The sequence below is a fragment of the Equus asinus genome, chromosome 17 (genome assembly GCF_041296235.1).
Source record: "Equus asinus isolate D_3611 breed Donkey chromosome 17, EquAss-T2T_v2, whole genome shotgun sequence".
In the NCBI taxonomy this organism is placed as follows: Eukaryota; Metazoa; Chordata; class Mammalia; order Perissodactyla; family Equidae; genus Equus; species Equus asinus.
In genome coordinates, this window is record NC_091806.1 from 46,897,993 (window position 1) to 46,910,250 (window position 12,258).

A 12,258-nucleotide genomic window follows, 5' to 3' on the forward strand; every position below is an offset into this window, starting at 1 on the left:
TCTTCCCTTCCTTTCTTCGATTCCTGTTTCTTCTTTATCTGGAAAAAGAAAGTCTTCACACTTTGGAAGTGGGCTGGAATGCGGGAGGGGGTGCGGCCCACCAGTGTCGCTATTTCCCCCCCGACGGGCAGGGGTTGTTTTCTGCTGGGCACCGATGTGGGGGCTCGTGCCACGAGGCAGATTGATGGCCTGTTGTGAGGGAAGGGCACACGTGAAATATCCGGCGAGTCCTTCCTGTGCCAGCAGGGCCCCCGAGAGCGTCTACCCCACAGGCTGGGCAGATCTGGGCCGAGGTGGGGGCCGCACGGCCTGTGCCTGTGGAGCTGGGGCACGGTGACCTCTCCGCCACCACACTCAGGCACTGTCTGTGCAAGGGGTTCCTGGACCCAGTTCCATTGTGTGTGTGTGCATGTGTGCTTGTGTGTATACGTGTGTGTGTGTGTGTGTAGGCTTCCCCACACCAACAGGCGGTTCTCGGATGCCAGCAGGGTGTCCCAGACTTCAGCTCGGCAATAACACTGTCTGCCCAGACAGAGACTCAGATCCCGCAGGCGAAGGGCTCGGCCCCACAAGCCCACCCTCCACTTCAGATGCCAATTGCAATTCTAGGTTGTCACCTGCTTCTGCCCGACCGGCCATAAAGCAGAGGCTCCCAAGACCCCCTCCTCCGGTTCAGTTAATTTGCTAGAGCGGCTCACAGAACTCAAGAAAACCCATTTACTAGATTCCCGATTTATCACAAAGGACCTTCAAGAGTCATTCGCCTGTTGGGAAGAGCCCCCCCCCGCCCCAGGCTGGTTTTGTGGCCTCAGCCCCCTGGATGAGAAGGAAAACCTCTCCAAAGGCCAGATCTTGTCTGAGAAACAGGTTTCTTGGTCCCCGTGTGGCCCTGATGCTCATAAGCATTTTTCCCTTTTGTTCCTGGTTCTATTTTTGCACTGGACAGATGGACACCCTGGACCGAGATGAACTTTACAGTTGCCCCCAGGGACCAGAAGGATGCTGGCCCCCTCCTTAGTTGTGCTGGCCTCCAAAGTCAAGGCAGTGGGCAGTGAAAAGTTGGGTCAGGCCAGGCCAGGCCAGGCCAGACAAAAATAAAGGTTTACTGGTCCCCTTTTCCCCAGACCTCTTCCTTCTTCCCATTCCTTTTGCCGTGGGAAGTTCTTGCCCTTTCTCTGCTTTCTGCATCCTCAGATGTCAGTGGGCCTGATGCTGGTTGCCCTATTTACCTAGCAGAATTATTTGGGAGAAGAAAGTCATTTACGCCTTAGTATGAATTAGATCAATAGTTTGCCTTTTCTCAGGATGTTTGCTCTCTAAGTCATTGAAAAGCTCAGGGCCACATATAGACCTTTGGGGCAGTGACAGGAGAACAGGAATGAGAGATGGAGGAAGATGCTGATCTGGGAGGACCTCTCCAGAGCCCGGGCAGTCACACACGAGCCCCTACCCTCGAGTCCTTCCTCAGTTTGAGTACTGTCCGTGTTCTGGGACAAAGGATTTTGAGAATTTATAGATGAGAGTGATTTGTGGCACAACCAAGAGCAGGGAGCAGAGAGAACCGGGAGCTGGGCTGGGCAAGGAGGTGGTGGAGGCAACTCCCTAAGACGCTGACCCTAAATCTTTGACGTTGTTCTTGTGAAGGAGTAATTCTGCATGACACCCGAGCCCGGAAGCAGCGCCCAGCTTGTGGAGCAGGTTCCCAGTGTGACGTGATGGGCAGAACCGCCTCAGGGCCATCGGCTGCCCCCACGGCAGTGAGGTCTCTGTCACAGTGGGGGAGACCTCCTGGCTTCAGCCGTCCTTGCAGGAGGCCTTGATCGGGGTTGGGTGCTGCCAGATCAGACGCTCGGGGCCCTGGGCTATAGTGCGCATCCTGCTCGCCCCAGAACAGCCCTTCCAGCTCTCGGACCATATGGCTCAGGCTGCGTCGCTCCCCACTTCTGAGCCCCCTTCCCACCCAGAGGGGTTGGTTTTCGGAATTTCCCGAGAGCGACTGTAGGCTCCCTGGGCGGGGCTGTCTTTCCCTTTGTGTCTGTGGCCCACAGCTCACAGCTTGGTGGCTGCACACAGTAGGACCTTAGTGAATACGCTGATTGCTGCCTGGGGAGCCCACCCTGCTCCCTCCCGGCCAGCGCGGCAGGTGGAGGAGCCCGAAGGGCTGTGGATGGGGCTTTTGTGGCAGCTGGCCCGGTAGCCTCCAGGACTTTCTCCAGCTGACCCAACAGCCTTAAAATGTTAAGACAACAACTCCATCCTCCTGGCTCCTGGGGGAACCAGTGTGTGAAAATGCCACAGCCTCCCACGACAAAGGCCAGCCGCTCAGGGGTGTGAAATGGCCTGCGGGTGACAGTTCTCCATCCGCACGGTGCTGGAATCCGGGGACACTGGTGAAGCCCCATTATTCACTCATTCGCGCTCCCAACCAAGATTTTTGCAACCTGCCGCACGCCGGGCTCTGCTGGGTGCTGAGAGCACAGCAGAGGGTAAGACAGATAAGGTCCCCGCTTTCCTGGGGCAGAGAGAAAATAAACAGTCAGGTGACAGGTGCTCCGGAGCACAGGAAGGCGGCTGGGAGGGGGTCCAGGAAGGCTCTGGAAAGGCCGTGTTGGAGCAGGGACGTGAAGAAAAAGCATCGACTCCGGTGAGGCCATTAGCACAGGTCTGCTCCATGGTGAGGGGTCCCAGTGGTCACTTCAGGGGAAACACTCCCCTTTTTCTGGTCCTCGCAGCAAACGAGGCTGTGACCCTTGTTTGGAAGGGAGCTGCCGCCCCGGCTCATCCCTCGCCCCCAATGTCACTGGTGCTGCAGAGACCGTCCCCTCCAGGGCCGTGTCCCTTGTAGGGGACGTTTATAAAGGCCCCCCGGAGAGCAGAGCGCCCTCCATAAACCTTACAGGACTCTGCCTGGGGCCATCGGCACCACCGGAGTTTCTCTCTTCCCTGTTTTCCTCTTGGAAGGAACGGGAAGCCCCATCATCCTCCCCGACAGAGGACAGGGTGGGCTCTGTCCGGCAAGAGCGGGAGTGAGTCCTGCAGAGAGAGGGCAGTGTGAGCCGCGGTCAGGGTGGGCCTCTCCACACTCGGGAGGGAGAGCGAAGGTGCAGCAGTGGGACAGAGAGCGAGCTGGGAGGGCGGGCAGACAGGAAGCGGAGACATTCGGTTCTCAGATCGTCAGACATAATAGTTCCCGCACAGAAGCAGGCAAGCGGACCCTCAGGTGCAGCTGTTGGGAAGGGATTGTGCTGGAGGGGTGGCCCTGGGGCCCCCGAGATCTGTGTGGCGGCCCATGCTGCAGGATCTGGGCAGTGACAAGCTGTGGGCAGGGTGAACCTCTGGTGGGTTTCTGGACCACTGATTACATGCAGGTGAGGAGAGAGGTCGCACACGTGGGGCCATTTCCAACCCCAGGAATGAGTAGCCTCTGTCTGACTTGTCTGTGCGTGTGTGTGCGTGTGCATGCGTGTGCTTACTAACTCCGTCCCGCACCGAGCTTCGGGGCTTGTCTCCATAAGCAGAGGCGTGGCCAGGGCTGAGCTGACCCGCTGTCCTCCGTCCCAGGGGCTCCTCTCTCTCACGCTTGCCCCGCCCCCAAACATTTTACTTCTGAAGAGAAGATGCTTTGGGGCCCCAACTCGTTGAATAACCGGCCCGATTCTGTGCCTTTTTCCTGGGTGGGACAGCTCACTTCCCGTGTCATTTTCAGGCAGGAAAACCTGGAGCCATCGAATCATGACAGAATGACCTGGAGCTGACACTCTAGTGGGGGTGGGGGGCAGACACCAGACAAGAGAAGGAAGTGAATTAGGCAGCGGACAGAAAGTGGTAAAGCCTGTGGGGCGGGGTGAAAAATAAGCCTGGGAAGGAGTATGAGGAAGGGGAGAGGAGATAAGAGAATGACCGAGTGAATGAATGAGTCAACGAATGGGTGAATGAAAGAATGATGGGTGAGCAAATGAATGAGTGAGTGAGTTAGTGAGCGAACGAACCCCCATCCAGCCAATGTGGAGAAGAGCCTGGGAAGGGCCCTGAGTGTCCCCTTCTCAGGTGCCCACCTGCTTGGGCGTGGGCCTGCCCCGGTGTCCAGGACCCCCAGGGAGGCAGCGTGGGTGGGCGCCCGTGGCCCCAGGCCCCTGGCACTGTCTCAGACAGCCCCCCACCGACAGCGCTGGCTCGGTGTGCACTGTAGGGGGCAGCCAGCAGGTGCAGGCTTGACCACTTACCATGGGGACCCTAGGAGGACAGCCTCCCGTGGTCCAGGGGGACTTCTTGTAGGTCTCAAAACACCTCTCTCACCTCCTCCCCTTCAGCACCTGTGTGCCCAGCTGTGTCATCAGATATGTTTTGTAATTCAAGATACTCTGTCAACACATTTCAGGAATGTGCCTCCAATGGGGCCTCAGGTGAAGGTGGTTTTCTCTCAATTGGTGCCCTACAGATAAAAATCCAATAGAGTGGCCGTTTTTCCTCAAACCATGAAAGGGGTCCGGTGTCAGCCTGCCGTCTACACGGTACGTCAGTGCTTTTGGTAATAGGCCCCTGGAGGAAGAGGGAAACAGTGGATGAGGGCGTTTCCATCCTCTCTGGGCATGGTGGTGCAGCCGCTGGCTCAGCCACCTCCTGCTACAGGGAGGCTGTCCCCGTCTCTGTCTCCCTGCCACCAGGCGGGTGGGTTCTGTTGCCCAAGTGTCTTTCATTGTGTCGATGGATGCATTGTCCCACGGGGTCGCAGGGGAGAAGGGAGCTGACTGAGACTCAGTCTGGACTTCCCCTCACGCCTCCAAAGAAAGGACCCTGGGGTGAGGGCGGGGACATCTGTGTGAATCCACTGCAGGTTGTTGGCATCACCGTTAGAACTCGAGATCCTGTTTGCGGAGGGCTGACATGGCACTGGCTCGTCGTAGGCGCTGTACCACTGCTTGTTAAATAAACATAAATGGGGAAACCCAGAGTGTGCCAAAGACGGGAAGGGGAGTGGAGTGGGCAGAAATGAAGCAGAAGACGCGAGGAGGATGGAGCAGAAATGAGCCTGCGCGCCTGGATGGAGCCAGGGAGCCGGGCCAGCAGAACAGACATGAGTAACGCGGCTGAGCTGGACCAGAAGTCTTCCTGGAGGAGGTGGCCGGCAGCTGAGCCGGCCGGGCTCTAACCCAGCCCATACATCTTTTTAGAGTTCTTAGGAATTCTCAGAAGGCAGTTCCTTGGGTTCACAACACACCCTCTGATGGAAACAACACCCATGGATTCTTTTGTGGGGGAAAAAAATCCCCCAGACAGAACTTCATGCTTTGGGCTGCGTTCCAGAACCCCGGGCTGGCAGTTTCCCTGCGCTCGGAGCCTCCCCGTCCAGCTGCAGCTGGCGGCCTCAGCTCGGGGCTCTGACATCATGCGAGGGAAGGAAATGACAGTGGTCCGGTCTCCCACCCACCGTATCTCGGTTATAAATTCCCCAGGCCTGTCTTCCCCGGGAATAATTACACCCCGGGTTGATTTTAGCACATGAGGTCAGACCTATTTGGCGTTCATCTCTTTCCTGCAGGGGTTGCCCACCGGAGACTTGAAGGGGCGCAGAGCCAGCACGGGCGTGGGGGACGGGTGGCCGTTGGCACTCACAATAGCCCTGAGTCATGAGCCGCTCACTTCTTCCACGCTCCTTCCCCACCCGGGGCTGCCCCTGAGGCAACGGCATTTATTCAGGCATTTATTCAGTGTCTCTGAGTGTGCAGGGAGCCGTCCAGGGGAGAAAGCTGCCCTGAGCTGGGATGGCCAGACCCGAGGGACCGAGCAGCCTCAAGGGGTCCTCCACCGACGGAGGGCAGCCCGGGGCCATCTGGGTATTTTGTAAAAATGAGCCAAACCTCCTACCTCCTCTCTCTCTCATTCCGTGTGCATGTGTTGACTTTGTGGTGTGAGCCCTGCTGGGAGGGGGTCAGCAGGTCTAGATTTAAGGCCACAGCCACCCTCCAGTCTGTGACCCTGAGCCAAGCACATCCCTGCTCCAGGCCCCGGGGTTCTCATCTGAGAACCATGGGCTGGTGAGACGAGGCTGCCCGGTCGTCCTCGAGAGCACGGGCAAGGCAGGGGCTGCGGGTAAGCCCAGAGCTGGCTTCTCAGCTGGGGTGACTTTGACGCCAGGGACATGTGACAGGGTCCGGAGACATCTTTGGTTGTCATGCTGGGAAGGAGAGGTGGTACCGGGATCCAGTGGTCAGAGGCCAGGGATGCTGGCAAACATCCCACAGTGCACAGGACGATCTCCCAGGACAAAGAATGAGCCAGCCCCAAATGTCAGTGGTGCCAAGGCGGAGAAGGCCTTCGAGGGCACCATGTCAGAGAGATCTGTGCTGGAATACTCGCCGATGCGGCTCACTGTGGCCAGGCCAGTCGGAGGGCCCCGTTCTGCTGCGCTCTGTGAAGCTGGGTCTGTTGGCCAAGTTGCAAATGGCCCAGTGAGGCAGGCCTATGCCGCCAGGCAGCGCGGAGAGCAAGGCGTTCCTGCCTGTGGGCACCGCCAGGGAGATGAGGCTGATGTGGATGATAAAACACCACTGCAACGGCCCCCGTCTGAGCCTCTTCCGAGGGAGGCGCTCCCCCCACCACACACGCAGCCTCGTCGCCCACGTCCCTCACCACTCTGTGCCAGTACGCCCGGTGATTATTAAAAGGTCAGCAAAGACGTAAGTGTCTGACGGTGGGTGACATCCCAGCGACACAACAGGGCAACACGCTGGCAAAACAGGGTGAGCTGTGAAGCGTGGGGCTTGGGATAAAATGCGCCGTTTAGACGAGCGAGACTGGTTTTTATTAATTCACGAGCGGACAGTTAATCCTGCCCGTGCCCCTTGGCGTCCTGAACAATGAGAATCACTGAGTCAAAAAGCAGAAAATGCAAATTAATGCAACAGTTTATCTGGAGGGCTCGCTTATAAGCAATTAGTGACTCAGAGCAGAGACGCAGCCCCCTCCCCCCACCCAAGATGGCCCACAGGAGACAGCCCGAGGCACGGGTGCCATCATCGCCAGAACCGGAGGGACCTTTAAAGTCCTCTGATGTGGGGCGATCTCAGCGTGGAGGATTCCCATGCCCCCTCCCCGATTTTGGGGGTAATGTTGTTTTTACTCTTTGTTGGTTCTTGAAATCCTAAGACCTGAGGACCCCCCGTGCAGGCCTTGAGTGGCCTGGGGACGGAACTGCTCCTCGCTGGCCCGTCCTATCCCGTTCTGCTCAGAGGCCTTTTCCCCTCCCTTTGCTGAAGCCTTTCCACATTGTCCCCTGGGAGAGTGGGGTGGGGGACCAGAGGAGCAGAATGCAGGGACACGTACTGACACGTGGCAAAGAAAGTGACACCTTACAGGCGAGCAGGTGTCGAGACCCTGACTAGGGCGTTAACCTCAGAACCGAGAGGCGAGACGCGGCTCCTGGAGCCAGGCCACAGGGGCCACTGGCCCAGCAGGAGGTCCAGGCCTGAGACACCGCCCCCTGCCCTGCGGCCCCCAGAAGGGCTCGGGCACAAAGCCCCCCAGCCTCTCAGGGTCCGAAGTCAAGGGTCACCTTCCCAAACATTTGGCAATGCCAATGCACCCAGAATTGAGGAATTCCGTTTTTACTCTTTTTTCACAAATTATACGTCACAGACTTCTGCAAGACTCTTTGCCACTTGAAAATAAATTTAGAAAGACAATGCATTCGAGTTACACAATCTTGGTTGTTTACCAACAAGGATAAGAGAATGAAGTTATATAATCCTGTGTGCATGCGTGCACACACGTGTATGATTCTCCCCAACCCCCAAAACTTGAACTTTTAGGGATGAGCTCTCCCCAGCGTGGCAGACACCGTGGACGGCCATTTCCAACGGGGACTTGGCCAGCACAGCACCCTTCTCTGGGGCATCCCCGGTGTAGACAAAGGGTCCTTCAGGGCCACTCAGCGCCAGCCCAGGCACGGAGGAGCTTTCCTGTACCTCTCCAAGTTCAAGAAAGTCACCAACTTGAGTCTAAAGGAGGTGGGGGAGGTCATGACAATGACAAGATGACAGGAGTAGGAAGAGCAGCCACCGCTGCAGCTTCACGCCCACCAGACGCTCCTGCGAGGACAGAGACTCCGGGAGGCTAAGGGGGCTTGCCCAAGGTCGCTGGACTGGAACCAGACCCCACCCTGTGTGATGCCAGAATCCACCCTTGGAACCATGCTGGTGACGTCATGACCTTGGAAGGCCCTGAATATTCCTCAGTGGGCATTCGATGAGCAATTATTGAGCACCAACTGTATGAACCCACTGTAAAATCAGATGGAGTAAAGGAAGTGCTGTAGTCGAGGTACAGGCAGCTTCTTGGGCCTGAGTGCTTTGGTGAGGGGCAATCCAGGGTGGCTTCCTGGAGGAGGTGGCATTTGGTACACACCGTGAAGAACTAACAGGCTGTAGGGAGGCAGAGGGAAGGGAGACTTTATTCCCAAGGGGTGGGGTTGCCAGTGCAGCCCCTGGGGGATTAACCTGAGTGTGGCTGACCCTGGAGACCCACGTGCTCCTCCTGCGAGGATGGAGCATTGAAAACACGTCCTGAGGAGCACTGTGTGCCAGGCCCCCTGCCACTCCTGGGACAAGAGCAACGGAAGTCACCATCGCTCCCTCCAGGAGGCAGTAGAGCGTCGCGCAAGGAGTGGCAGCCGCTCTGCAGGAAGCCCACCCTCCTTCCTTGGCCTTCGGAAGCCCCCATAGCCCTTCGCAAAATGAGGACCAGGCTGGGGGCTCAAATGAGACGAGCTGTGTAAGGGACTTGGCTCGTGCCTGGTCACAGAATACTAAGCGTTTGGTAAATGGGGGCTGCGGGCAACATTAGGGGGCCCACCCGGGGGGTGGGGAAGGACGCACAAGTAGCCAGGGCAGCCGGAGGGGGCGGGCCTGCAGAAAGCAGGGGAGGCTACCTGGAGGAGGTGAGGACGGAGCGACAGCGGGAGGCCCCCAGCGGGTGGAGGGGGAAGGGGCGGGGAGACCATTCCCGACTTCCATCGCAGCAGCGTCTCTGCCCTGCAAGGTGCCCGGCCACAGAAGTGCGACCTTTGGAGCCTTTCCCTGAAGGTGGGGGCTGTCGGACGCTTCCTCCCTGGTCTGAAACCTCGGCCACCCTCAAAAAAAGAAAAAAAAAAAAATGCAGAGGGCCACTTTGCCCGGATAAAAATAAAACTTGGAGGGGGCCCGCGGGAATGGAATACTTTCTTCCTGTGTTTAAATTTCTACGGAAAATCTGAGCCGCGTGGCCGCCGCCCGTGCCGCGAGCGGGCAGAGCGCGCCTGGCTGTCTTGCAGGAGCGGAGGGTCCGGCCGGCGGGGGCAGGGGGGGCGGCGGGCGGAGCGGGAGGCCCGGCCCCCTGCGAGCGAGCGAGCGAGCGAGCGCGCGCGAACGCTGCCGTGTAACCCTTGCAGAGGCCGCCGGGGCCGTGGATGGGGAGGGCGCGCCGCCCGGCGGTCCCGGCGCACAGGCGGCCGCGATGAGGGTCAACGAGAAATACTCGACGCTCCCGGCCGAGGACCGCAGCGTCCACATCATCAACATCTGCGCCATCGAGGACATCGGCTACCTGCCGTCCGAGGGCACGGTGAGTGCGGGCGGCCGCGAGCCGAGGGAGGGCCGCGCACCTGCGCCGCGCCCGGGGGTGGGGGCAGGGGGGAGCGGTCGGGGCCGGGGGATGACGGGCCTGGCGGGACCCCGGGGCGCGTGAGGGGCGCCCACCCGCGCACGTGCGCCCGGGCCGCATGCACGCGCACGGCCCGCGAGCTCTGCGCCCCCCGGGGCGCCGCGCCCACCTGCCCATCGCAGCGCCCCTGCCGCGCTCCGCGGGCTCCGCGTCCCCGCTCGCAGCCCCTTCGCCCCGGACCGGGAGCCCGAACCAGAGCGCGCGGCCGGGGCCCCGAGTTGGACACTCCCTAACCTATGCTGCGGGTTGGGGCAGCCGGGGTGGAGGTGGGGGTGCGGGTGGTAGCAGCCTCCAGGCCCCACCGCGTCAGCACCCTCTGGCGACAGCCGCGCCCCTCTGGGGTTCGACCCGCCGGCGTCTCCCTCACTTGCCCGGGGCGCACGGAGTCCCCGCAGCGCAGAGCCCCAGCCGGCGGCTGTCGGTCTGTCGGGACTTCTTTCCCGCTGGCCCCTGCCCCCTCCCCACCCCCCGAGCCCGCTCCCCATCCGGGTGGTAACAGGGCCACGTGGGCCAGCGCCCAGCTGGCCACGTGTCTGGGGACCCCTATCCCGGATCCGGCTACCCCCCAGCCCCACTCCGGGGCCGGACCCGGCAGTCAAAAGGAGCCCAGGAGGACAGTATTCGCCATGAAGGGTTTGGCTTAAAGCTGGAACAAAGTTTGCCCGAAGAGGGGAGGGCTGAGACAGCGCCCTCAGCCCCGGGGAGCCCCGCGGCGGCTCACCCTGGGCCCCGGAAACAGACTCCCCCTTTCTCCCCCGTTCCCACACAGCGACCGCCAAGGCCCCTCCCCAGACGATGCCAGGCCCCAGCCCCGCCGCTTTGCTCGGACCCCAGGATGGCCCTGGGCTGCCTCTCTAGCCTCGGGGCTGGACGGCAGGGGGTCCAGGGACGTCCTGGGAGGTGGGCTTGCTGTGTTCCTGGGGAGGCAGAGATCTGGGGCGTTGGCCTCCCCCTGGGTCACAGTTGGGGCTCCCTGTGGGCATTTGAGGGGTCCTCTGCAGCTGGGCTGCCACAGAGGTGCGGGGAACTCTGGGAACCAGTGAAGGAGCCGGGGAGTCTGCCTGTGACACGTACCGTTCACCTGGAAAGCTTAGAGGTGGTCCTTTCAACACACACCGTGTGCCTGCTGTGTGCCAGGCCGTGCGGGATCCTTGGGCTCCCTCAGGGAGTAAGCCGGGGACGCCGCGCCCATGTGGGACTTAAGGAGCCGTGATGGAACGTTATCCGGGACACGCACGTCCACAGGGCTGGGCCAGTCGCTGTGTGTTCACTGACTTAACTCTCACGACAACCGTATGGGGTCGGTGGTGTTACTACAGATGAGGAATCTGAGGCCAGGAGGGAGCAGAGGACAGGTTCCAAGTCACCCATGAGCTGGGAAGAGAGCTGAGAAGGGCCAAGACACAGAAGCAGGTGGCCACAGCCGGTCTGAAGGAGGAATGGCACCCTCGAGGAGGAGCTGGTCATACCCGTCATGGGGGTGGGGCCTCTCGGACAAAGAAATTGCCTATTTCTTTGGCAAAGAAAGTAGGAATGGGGGGGCATCAGTTAGGAGGCATGAGATGATGGTGGCAGCCAAGGAGAGGGAGAGAGATGGGCATTCCGGAGTAGAGTGTTAGACCTGGCGAGGAGTTGGATTCCAAATAAGTAACAGAGCCCTTAACAAATGGCCCTGGGGTCTGGAGTTTTCGTTCGGGGACCTGTTGCTTGTCGGGACCCGGAAGCTCTCTGTTTCCCTCCAAAACCGAGCAAGGGGCACAAAGTCTGCAGAGAGACAGCTTGGCCCACCAGCCAAGGAATTCACAGTCCAGAAGCACACAGACAAGCCCAGAGGACACTGGTGACCATTGTTCTGCGCACACCTCCTACTCTGGGCAGTTTTCAGGCGTTGCAGCTTGGAGGGCTGGGGATCAGTGGCACTGACTGTGGGAAGGAGAGGTGGCCGAGCCGTGTCCTGCCGGTGAAATGGCCACGGAGGGGCTGGCGGGGGCAGCTCCAGGAGCCGGGGGCCTGTCTGTGCAGAGCAGGCAGCATGACGGTTGGGGGGGAGCCTCCCAGAGCATCCCCAGCACGGCTCGGCCAGTAATTGTTGCCCGGCCGTTGCCCTGAGTCACCCTGGGAGGGCGGCTCTGTGCATGCAAAGGCCGCAGGGCGTGGGCTGCAGTTTGCAAAGTTCCGGTCCCATCCCCAGACATGCATCCCTGGCATGCTGTGTTGGTGTCATCGACGTCGGCTGTCAGGATGAGCCTGTCCCACGCAGGCTGCAGTTCCCCGCCCCATGCCTCTGTGCCTCTCCTGTCTCTGTCATGCCCGAGTTCAAGGTTAGAAATCCCTTCATTGTCTCTGTACCAAGAGGTGTCAGAAATGACTCAAAAGCCAGAGGCTGGGTGGGATGCAGTTTATTTCTTTACATTTTCTTCGTGTTGATCTTGGAGTGTTTCTCCTTCCTTCATTCAAACCGACGGCTGTCAGTGCCCCAGGATCTGGGTGCCCCGACCAGCCCAGACACCCCCGAGAGGAGGGCCCGGTGCGGGTGTCTGCCTGCCTGCGAGACAGGAGTGC

General features: G+C 60.0%; 1 protein-coding gene across 11 annotated transcripts in view; it reads left to right on the forward strand.

Moving 5' to 3' along the window:
- Positions 1 to 12,258, forward strand: part of ANO1 (anoctamin 1) — a 165,992-nt gene that overhangs the window by 72,251 nt on the left and 81,483 nt on the right. For 10 of the 11 annotated variants that reach the window (XR_011495216.1, XM_044762091.2, XM_044762090.2 and 7 more), the window contains exon 2: positions 9,425 to 9,597. Coding sequence is in view for 10 of the 11 variants with exons in the window: in XM_044762091.2 (XP_044618026.2) it covers positions 9,425 to 9,597 (173 nt within the window). In the remaining variant the exon portion in view is untranslated. Of the gene's footprint in view, positions 1 to 8,942; positions 9,081 to 9,424; positions 9,598 to 12,258 lie in introns of those variants that run through there. The other variant, XM_044762085.2, reaches the window with a different exon arrangement.